Consider the following 11,474-nt stretch of genomic DNA (forward strand, 5'->3'; position numbering starts at 1 on the left):
TATCTGATTGCTGTCCTACAGGTTTGTTTGTGTGGAAACGTGACAGATTGTTTGATGGTAACTATCTGATTGTTGTCCTACAGGTTTGTTTGTGTGGAAACGTGACAGATTGTTTGATGGTACCTATCTGATTGTTGTCCTACAGGTTTGTTTGTGTGGAAACGTGACAGATTGTTTGATGGTACCTAGCTGATGGATGTCCTACAGGTTTGTTTGTGTGGAAACGTGACAGATTGTTTGATGGTAACTATCTGATTGTTGTCATACAGGTTTGTTTGTGTGGAAACGTGACAGATTGTTTGATTGTAACTATCTGATTGTTGTCCTACAGGTTTGTTTGTGTGGAAACATGACAGACTGTTTGATGGTAACTATCTGATTGCTGTCCTACAGGTTTGTTTGTGTGGAAACGTGACAGATTTTGTTATGGTACCTAGCTCATGGCTGTCCTACAGACTTGTTTTGTGCTTGTGTGATGATTTTGATATTTTATTTTCCAGGAATATTTGGAGCATCAGAAGAGGAATGAGAAACAGAAGCTGGAGAAAGAGAGAAGAGAGAAGGAAAAACTTGACGCTTTGAAAAAAAAGGAGAAACATGAACAAAGTAATATTATAAATAAATCAACTTTTTTTTTGTCATAAAAATACCCGTTTCTGTATCATCCACTTGTTTCAAATGTTTATCTCTCTATCAACATATTTCTCTGTCTATCTCTCTATCAACTTGTACTTACCTATAATTATGTATAGTGTAATTATATTATTACTGCAGGTGCTGTAGCATCATCGGAAGTTAAACAACGACTTCAGGAGTTTGTTCTCAGCAAGAGACAGAGAGAGACGGCCTCTAGTAGTGCTAACAATTCTCCTCCAAACTTCTGCAACTGGTAGGTTTCCCAGGTTATGCAGTGATGTGACTAAAAATAAAAAAATGGATTAGAAATGTTTATATAGAGTGATAAACAGTTACTATAAACGATTATTTTCAACTGACGTACTTTAACAGTATGAAATTCATGCTTGGGGTGGCACAACTTTATAAACACACACACACACATACATATATAGTATACATGTATATACATTACCCTCAGATACCATGAATGATTAAATCTTTATTTCATAACAATACTTGTAAATATGATAATAACATTCCTAAAAATATGTCATTAAAAATATTTATCTTACACGTAATCCATATAAATGAAATTGTATATAGAACAGTTATCATAATTTTATGTTTCGAATTTTAATAAAGGCACGTTTTTTTTATTTATTCATACGCATTTGATGCCACGTACCATAAGTTATACCGCCATTTTGTATAAGTTATACCGCCATTTTGTATATGTTATACCGCCATTTTGTATATGTTATACCGCCATTTTGTATAAGTTATACCGCCATTTTGTTTTCCTTACTGGTATGCAAACCGTCAAATACTACTGCACTATAACACAGCTACTTTAATAGAAATCGGAAGATCGAATTTTCCACGTGATCAAATTTAATCCGTGATTACCATTCAAATATTGTCAAAAGGAAAAAGCAAAGCAAAAAAAAAAAAAGTCTGACGCTACCTGAATGAAGCATCAAATGTTTAGAACTATCTTCGAATCCCTGGCTACACAGCCTTAGTGTTAACTGATTTGTTTTTTGTACAAAATAAAAGTATTCCAAAATCAAATGTTTTTGTGATAGATAAAACACCAGAATAAAGTAATTTCCTAACATTAAATAAAATTTCCACCAAAATTACCTAATTTTCTGACATACAGAATCACACACATCAGAAATAACTTCTAGTAGAAGTCGAGCGTGGCCTGTAAGTTATTGTGCTTGATGATTCGCATCTAATTGCCACAGAAATACGTTCCGCACTTTGGGGCCATGAATGTATTGTATAACGCCCCCACGGCTCAGAGGGCGAGCATGTTTGGTGCGACCCTCAGATTGCGAATCGAGCGTCCTAACCACCTGGCCATATATAATATAAAGAAATAACTATACCAAAAATACATAAACTAATTTTTAAACATGGAACAAAAACTAATTCAGAAATGACAGATTATTAAACGTGGAGCAACCTTACTCTAAAGTTAACGGGTTTAATAATTAAAATCTAAAATTACATTAGACTTAATTGATCTTTTAATGAATAATCTAAACCCAGAATTGACAAACATTCTTATTTTTACACCAGAATTGACAAATATTTTTGTAATCCACACCAGAATTGACAAATATTCTTGTAATCCACACAGCTGGATTAAAGAACAATCTAATCAAGCTATAACTTGCCCTCCCCCACAAAAAAAAGAAGAAAAAAGGTAGAGCCCTCCCAAAGAGTTAGCGAATATTTTTGTAGTAGTCACTGACTATGATTGTTGTTCATAATTAATAATTTCTAATTTCTGATCCTTTCATGAACAGACCAGTTACTATCTATACATACAGTTCAAACGTTAAATTTATCTATATAATATGTATATAGACACACACACATAAATTATTTTATTAAGTTTTGTTTTGTTTTTGAATTTCGCGCAAAGCTACTCGAGGGCTATCTGCGCTATCCGTCCCTAATTTAGCAGTGTAAGACTAGAGGGAAGGCAGCTAGTCATCACCACCCACCACCAACTCTTGGGCTACTCTTTTATCAACGAATAGTGGGATTGACCGTCACATTATAACGCCTCCACGGCTGAAAGGGCAAGCATGTTTGGTGTGACGGGGATTCGAACGTGCGACCCACAGATTGCGAGTCGAGCGCCCTAATCACCTGGTGGCCATGCCGGGCATTATTTTATTTTATTTCGATGCATGGTGCGGTAGTCTGATAAAAGAACGAACTGAAGTTTAGTTGTGATTCGTTATTATATTGAAACGGAGAGGAAAATACTTTATGGACGTTCGTTGCGCTGACGTTAAAAAAACAATCAAAAGTACTTTAAAAAAACCATAAATATTATATTTACATCACGATCATAGGAGACCTTACTGTATTTCCTTAATCGTCTGGCTCAACCTATGCTGATTAGCCTTTAAAGTTTAATAGGCGGATCTGCAGTCATAGCGTGAAATCAAAGGATGCATTAGGCCTCAACGTCACAGATTACGTTTTCATTTTTACCTCTGGTGAAACGAATTATGTAATATAATCGGATGTTTTCCTTGCTAACTAAATTGCAATACATGTCTGCAATACTCTCGTCTCTCGACATTACTGTATATTGTCAGGTTCTAACTAACCTCATACTCACTTTTATTTTTCTTCGTTGTAGGCATCCCTTGCTTGGCAAGTATGACGACGACTTCCCGCTTAGAAAAACGGGTAGGTGTACTTTTTCTGTTATTTTTTTTCTAATATTTCTACTTGACCCATTGTGTTATGCGAAAAAACACGTTATGCTTTAAATGACACAATAGACTTTGTAAACTTACCTTTTAACATTAGTACTGTATTGCCTAAATGCCTAAACCCTAAGCCTAATTAACGATGGATTGGAGATTTACTAAATGAAATTGTTTTAATATTATAAATTTTGAATTATTTTAAATTACTGTTGCCTGTTTTGCTACATAGATGTATATGAAGAATGCTAGAAGATTTGAGCTTCTAAACGAGACTTGTGTATTGTACATCATTTCATCAATATACAGCATGTTTCATTCTATTAAAAGTTCTACATCTAATATGGTTGTTCGAATTAATAAAATCAATTAACCACGCAGAGATAGCTAAACTAAATCACCTTGGAAAAATGTTTTATGGGTATTAATTTTTCTACTCGATTTATTATGTCCAAAACTATAAATCTTTAACTGTTACGTTAATTTTTATTAAGTAGCATTAAGCCTTAACGTACCAACTGCTTTCCGCGCTGGTTTAAAAGCAAATCTGGGGGCTTAAAACTCTAAAACTTATGTTTCGATAACCTGTGGTGAGAAGAGGCCAGATTGTTTGTTTGTTTTTAATATCGCGCAAAGCTACACGAGGGCTATCTGCGCTAGCCGTCCCTAATTTAGCAGTGTAATACTAGAGGGAAGGCAGCTAGTCATCACCACCCACCCCAACTCTTGGGCTACTCTTTTTACCGACGAATAGTGGGATTGACCGTAACATTATAACGCCCCCACGGCTGAAAGGGCGAGCATGTTTGGTGGGACGGGGATTCGAACCCGCAGATTGCGAGTCGAGCGCCCTAACCACCTGGCCATGCCTGGCCTAAGAGCACAGGTAGCCAGCCTATTGTGTAGCTTTGTACATAACAATAAACAAACAAAAGCTTATGAAATTAGAGACTACCAAATTATGTAGAAACTAATTACGTTCTTAGATTATAGTCAGACACCGATAATATAATTTCATTAGCATAATCGAAAATGACTCTGTGTCTTGAATATAGATTAGTTTTTTAGTATTTCAGTAATTAAAAAAGTTAAAGTTTACACTTATATAAGATTGCAGTAATAATGTTGTAATAAAACGTACACCTGATTTATTGCAAATGAACATCTTTATTTCAAAGCTACAAAAAAAAGGCATGACAGCCTTTTCAAGAATCCATATATATATATAATGTTTCGATGTGATTAGTGAAAAAAGAGAGAGAGTGCACGATTGGGGGAAAAACATATCAAATAAACCAGTATTTGAGGATGGATTATTATTATTGTTGTTGCGAATTTTTAGTATGAATTAATCGCCCGAACCCAGCGATTAACAGTAAAAAATAAAACTGTGTTCTAAAAACGGAATTGTTTTTATCCTGCTTTGATTGTATTAGTAGCAAAGTACTTGTGATTCACTCGGAGCAGTGTTGCTCTGTATGAGCCATGATTCACTCGGAGCAGTGTTGCTCTGTATGAGCCGTGATTCACTCGGAGCAGTGTTGCTCTGTATGAGCTGTGATTCACTCGGAGCAGTGTTGCTCTTTATGAGCCGTGATTCACTCGGAGCAGTGTTGCTCTTTATGAGCCGTGATTCACTCGGAGCAGTGTTGCTCTTTATGAGCCGTGATTCATCTGGAGCAGTGTTGCTTTTTATGAGCCGTGATTCACTCGGAGCAGTGTTGCTCTTTATGAGCTGTGATTCACTCGGAGCAGTGTTGCTTTTTATGAGCTGTGATTCGCTCGGAGCAGTGTTGCTCTTTACTGTTTTAAAAACACTTGTAATTGTCTGAAAATATGTTCGTTATTGATGAGCTGCGGGATATCTGTTGATCATAGTGATTTTTTAAAACCTTGTCCTCCTTTTTTGTAGTTAGACAACACTTCGGAATCCATGCAGATACCTTTTTTAAGTCTGAAGAAGCTTCACATGGAACCCGAAACGTTTCAGAATCTAGAAACGCCCACAAAATTAATATAAATTTATCAAGTACATTCTGTCCCCCGGTAGCTCAACATAAGCTTGAGAGCTTATATTGCTAAAATTCGTAGTTCGATCTCCGCAGTGGACAACAACATAGAGAGCCTATTGTGTAGCTTTGCTCTTAAATACACGCACGTCTCCCTTTTTTTAGCCCGTCTTAGATATCGGGGCGTTGATCAGTGTTAGCCCGTCTTAGATATCGGGACGTTGATCAGTGTTAGCCCGTCTTAGATATCGGGACGTTGATCAGTGTTAACCCGTCTTAGATATCGGGACGTTGATCAGTGTTAACCCGTCTTAGATATCGGGACGTTGATCAGTGAGAACTGGTATTAAGGAGTATAGTATGTCATTGCACCGTAGTTAACGAGTAGTATAAAGTGATGGAAACTTGGATAAGTTTACTTCTAAAGAAAAGTAAAGATCCAATGGGTGACATTCTCGTTCATAGACCTATAGTCTGAACTGATGAGAGTTAATGTAGCACGACACTGTAGTTCTCGGCTGGATTAACTCTCATCAGTCCAGACGATATCCATAGTAGCACGACACTGTAGTTCTCGGCTAGTATAGATATCGTCTGGAAGCTGGTATGGATATCGTCTGAACTGATGAGAGTTAATATAGCACGACATTGTAGTTCTCGGCTGGTATAGATATCGTCTGATCTGATGAGAGTTAATATAGCACGATACTGTAGTTCTCGGCTGGTATGGATATCGTCTGAACTGATGAGAGTTAATGTAGCACGACACTGTAGTTCTCGGCTGGTATGGATATCGTCTGAACTGATGAGAGTTAATATAGCACGACATTGTAGTTCTCGGCTGGTATAGATATCGTCTGGACTGATGAGAGTTAATATAGTACGACACTGTAGTTCTCGGCTGGTATGGATATCGTTTCTCAGCTGATATATTTGTAAGATCTTGTCACGTCAAACGTAAATAAATTCTGAATTAGTGAGAAAACTGTAGAGCTTTAAAGCGTCTTTATGGATTTAAAGTGCAACAATGAACGGAAACTAAGCTATGGTAGTTTCCTTGAAGTATGTAGTTTGTTTTAAACAATACAGTTTGTCATGTCCAAATGAATCTAAACTGATTCGATAAGCATGAGATTAGTAAGGTTGGAATGGCTGGGAAGAGATACAAAACGTATTGATGTTCCAAATGTAAAAACACAGATCCACATGGTCTTGAGCATTGTCGCTTTTTTTTCTTCTTTCTTTCTAGCAACTCGGGCACGGTTTTGGTGGGAATTTAAATAGAGCCCTTGTTAGCGAACAGCCGGTCTTATCTGTTTTACAGACGAAGTTGCGAACTGCCGAAGTGTGTTTCTGTGCCACATAGTTTATCCCAGTTTTCACCGTCTGCGTTTGTTACTATTATCGGTGCTTCCGTACTTCAGCCAAATATTTTTAGCATTCAACGATAAGATGCATCTAAAAGGACTAAAAAAAAGACAACACTATTTAGTACCTTACAAGTCAGCTTCGGGGCCTTTTATTGAAGGCATAATCTGGCAGATTATATGTCATAACAAAGTAGCTCAAGGTTTCCATCTGAAACTCAGAATGTTGGATTGGTTAAGTTAACGTTGATTCTAGGATCATGGGATTCACCCCGATGGGGTTTGGTTATGTCAAACAATATTGAGATATAAACGGTTAAGTTGATTTAATGTAAAGTTTTATAGGTCAGTTTAATCGCTTTTAGCCCCTGTACATCATAAGACGGTTTATTTTATAGTAAGGGACTACTATACGTTCCTGTAATAAAGCACTTAAAATATTGCCCCCACAGTGGCACAGCGGTATGTTTGTGGACTTACAACGCTAGAAACCGGGTTTCGATACCCGTTGGTGGGCAGAGCACAGATAGCCCCTTGTGTAGCTTTGTGCTTAATTCCAAACAAACAGAACTTAAAATATTCGAAAAGTTGTAATTGTAAAAAAAACAAACAAACCCAAACTTTATTATCATTTAAACGTGATTTTCCGTGATTTGATTTTATAATGTTACATTCCACATTTACCTTGAGCACGTGACATCGCTATTCGATTGTTACAAAGCAAGCATCTAGTATGTATGGTTACCAAACATTATATTATCTGATTGATTTATGTAGGTACAATTAAAAAAAAACTAGCTACCATTAACTTTTCCTTTATGTTCAGTGGTTCCAGTTTTTCACAATGATAAATTTAGTTGCTCTATGAAACATTTCAAGAAACGTAACCCTAAACAGATTGTAAATAAGAAAACATTATTTAAAAATATTAGAAGTTAAAATATAAATTCGTATAAAAGAAAAACATAAAAACCGGGTTTCGATACCCGTGGTGGATACCGCACAGATGGCCCACAACTTAACAACAAACAAACAAACTACCTGTAGAAAACTAATGGAGTTTTATTAAGCCTAAAATTCCCTGTGGCGTTCTTATTGGTTCCTAAACTATTTATACAAATAGCTGCTTGTGGGTCCCTAACAATGTATAAGTTGCACAGAAAAGTGTAAATCAAAATATTATCACTAAGCACGGTAGTGCTTAGTATGTGGGGATGGGCTGAGAAAATAATGGCCGCCGTAATCTATTACTTTATGTTGCTGACATATGACTGCTAAAGTTGAGTTATAGCCATATTTGAGCACTTGATTGACACTATCGAGTGTTTCGCAGCTTGTATAAAATTACAATTTCTCAGTATGATGTAACACGTGGAACTATGCACTGGTAGGGGGACAATATAAAAACAAGTCGGTAATTTATGTATTAAAAAGAAAAGCTAGAAACTAGTTAATTTTTTCATATTGTTTGAAACATTTTCTTTCTTTGAGTCCCTAGGCCGTTTACAACCGTTGGGGAACCTTAAATAATTTAGCAGTGAAAGACTAGAGGGAAGGCAGCCCGTCAAAACTACCCACTGCCAACTCTTGGATTACTCATTTACCAACGAATAGTGGGATTGGCCGTCACATGATAACGGCAGAAAGGGCGAGCATATTTGGCAACGAGGATTCGAACCCACAGATTGTGAGTCAAGCGCCCCCTAACCATCAGGCCCAGTTTATAACATATCGTGGTTATATTATTCATTCAAAAAGGGTCCTTTCAAACTAAAGTTAACATCAAACGAACACCTGAAAGTCTTCTTGTTGTCGAGTGTTGTTTTATAGTTCCCTGACATAAAGTTTTCAAAGAAACGCGAAACATTAATTTTTGAAAGAAAAAAGGCTCAGATACTGTTGGTGTTGTGATATATACAAACACAAGATGTTCGAACACCTTATATACAAACACGTGTTACGATAACAGTACGTTATATCCAACAAACTTGGTGTATACTAACAACACATTATATATATAAGCAAACACGTGCTATGTTAACAATAAAATGATAAAGTATTGTTATAATTTTTAAGGTTAATTAGGATTTGTATTCATATGTTTTTATTATCTAAACAAAATTGTTGCAGTAGTCTGTGCTTTAATTTGATATCGTTCAGTTATTAAAAAAGTTTATAAATTACTAGTAGTAATAATTAAGAATGGAATTCAAACGAGTTAACCAAATAACTAACAAACATACTTTCAAAAGTGACAAATAGACCTTAAAATTAGTCTCAAGAAACGGTCACAGACAATCAGACAATATTTTTATCTGTAAAGGTAAAATCTGAGAGAACTTTTTAAATTAATTTTTTGTGGTTTACAAGTTTAATATGAAGCAAATCGTTGTTGACTAGATCAGTTAAAAACTACGCTAGGAGGGGGCAAGGGGGGAACTTGCCCCCCGGAAAATGAGATACATAACTCTTTCTTTATTCATTCAGCATATGTATAAGAATTTTGTATTCGCTTCATAGTACTTTGCCGCCGCCCCCCGCCCCGCCCGGAAAATTTTCTGCGGACGCCCATGTAGTAAAGTGAAACGTCGTCCGTAAACGGTCTTTGTCAGGCCAGTCAGAAACTACGCTAGCAGAGCGACACTTCGTCAGCAAACAAGCTGTTGTAGGCTAAGGCTTTTTAGTATTCTCTTCCTAAACCTTTTAAACTAGGGGTCGCTTTAATTCAAGAAAGTGATAAAGTCTAATCAGCTTAACGATCACAACGGATGTATCTGCCGATTTTACAATGTATACTTGAAATACACAGAACTGTGTAATGTAATTATTTCAAGAACTTTGACAATCTTATGCTGATATTAACATACGTGTATTTCTTTAACTGCATGATCTCAGTTTAAGTATCTTTTACTAAATATATTAACAAAAGCATTGTTAGCTGCCTAAAGAGTTGATTGCCGAGTGTGTATGTGTATGTGAGTGCCTGGAATGATTAGTATATTAGCCCGTGGTTGGTGATGTTACGTTATGTCCTCCTAGCGTCCGAACCAAACCTTAAAGTCCGATCTGTGTTGAAGCAGAAAGTGTTAGACAGGCGCAGTAGCCCCTTGTTAAGACGTAAGGACAAAGGGCCGATCCCCGTGAAGAGAAGACCACTTCTTGCAAGTATGATCATTTCTTCCGTTGGATTCTTCGATTTTATTTGTTGCCTGCATGTCAAAATTAACTTGATTGGTTGGTTGTCTTTCGTAATTGTAGTCAGAATTTCTAACACTGTGGGGTGTGATGATGATGCATGATAGCTTCACTTTTGCAAGTGAATTATAAATTTGGAAGTTTAATTATGGCTTCAATAACACAAGATGTTTAAAATACTTGTTTTTATTTTTGGCAAAACCTCATAAAAATGTATATTGTTCTAAACTTAAAATCCAAGCGAATAAATTATTTTTTAATCTAGTACGTGATATTATTGTTATTATAATGTTGGAATTCATTAATTGTTTAAAAATTAGAAATACCGATATATTCATTAGCTGTAACTTTCCTGTGAGATCTATTTTTATGTCTTGTGTATTGGAAGATTTTTTTGTGTATGCAATTCTTCTTCATATCGTTGTGTTTACTAGAGAAGTGATTATTGTCATCTTTCAATAGACGGAAATAGTAGTAAATCGGATTCTGGGCCAGGATCACCACAAGAGGGAGCCAGTATTCATTCCCTTCATTCTAGTAATGGCAGTACTCCTATACAAGAGGTAAGTAAGATAAATAGTCGTCGTTATTTGAAAAATAAATAAATAATTAAAAATAAGAAGGAAACACAAGAACGAGGGTTTATCACACTTGATGAGAGAACTCTTGCGTTTGAAAGCGGAATCAATAATTTTCTGGAACGTAAATGATAAGTTTATGTGTTTAATCTACCCAAGGGTGGATGTGGAAAGACACCTTTGAAGAATCAAGTGGACATTTGTATTAGCGACTCGAAATGTCACCAAAAAACTTCTAAGACGGATGCAGTCCACGTAACAATCAGCCTAAACCTTCTTTTAAACAAGGATTTTCACGAACATCGGAACTTCTTGCCCATAGGGAAGGCCATCATGGAGTGGTCTGGTCAAATATTCTTCCCTTCTGATGATGGATCGAACATTTATTCTCTCATGATAGTGACTGAGCCTAACATCTGTTAACGTTCGAAAGCCTCACAGCTGACATTAGCTACTGACGTACTTACAATGGAACTGTAACTAGTGAAATGAAGTAAAAACAAAATAACGATTGCCATCAAACACTCTTCTCTTTTCTCAAGAATTGCACACCTACGTTTAGAGAGAGAGAGAGGTTCATTTGATCACCAGAAGATGAACAATCCATGTAACTTGCCCAGTTATAATCAAACTTGTTATACACAATGAGGTTATAGATCACAACGTGACAGAATTTGACACTATTGTTACGTCTCCGTTTTTTAATTGATTTTCCGTAACTTCGTACCGACGAAACTTAAGCGACACAAGCCTTTACTTAATAAAACTGGTTTATTCTTTCCGAATATAACTTAACCGATACACTTAACTTCAACAATCGCGCTAAACAAACGATATAGCAACGAACGTCACTAATCCTCCGGCCGCAGATCATTTTCTCACTATCTATATCCGCACATTACAGGCCCCTCTTTTATATACCAGCGTAACCTATTTCTAGTAAGAACTTGAACATTCGACAGAGTACAT

The 11,474-nt window shown here is 36.2% G+C and overlaps 1 protein-coding gene across 1 annotated transcript in view; it reads left to right on the top strand.

The window, feature by feature from the left end:
* LOC106475286 (histone deacetylase 4-like) overlaps window positions 1–11,474 on the top strand; it is a gene marked incomplete at both ends in the record, with an annotated part of 31,485 nt that overhangs the window by 11,063 nt on the left and 8,948 nt on the right. Inside the window, 5 exons of the mRNA XM_022379438.1 lie at window positions 501–606; window positions 775–889; window positions 3,287–3,336; window positions 9,772–9,897; window positions 10,390–10,490. Coding sequence (XP_022235146.1) covers window positions 501–606; window positions 775–889; window positions 3,287–3,336; window positions 9,772–9,897; window positions 10,390–10,490 — 498 coding nt within the window. The remainder of the gene's footprint in view (window positions 1–500; window positions 607–774; window positions 890–3,286; window positions 3,337–9,771; window positions 9,898–10,389; window positions 10,491–11,474) is intronic.

This window comes from Limulus polyphemus, unplaced genomic scaffold (genome assembly GCF_000517525.1).
Source record: "Limulus polyphemus unplaced genomic scaffold, Limulus_polyphemus-2.1.2 Scaffold8355, whole genome shotgun sequence".
Lineage (NCBI taxonomy): Eukaryota > Metazoa > Arthropoda > Merostomata > Xiphosura > Limulidae > Limulus > Limulus polyphemus.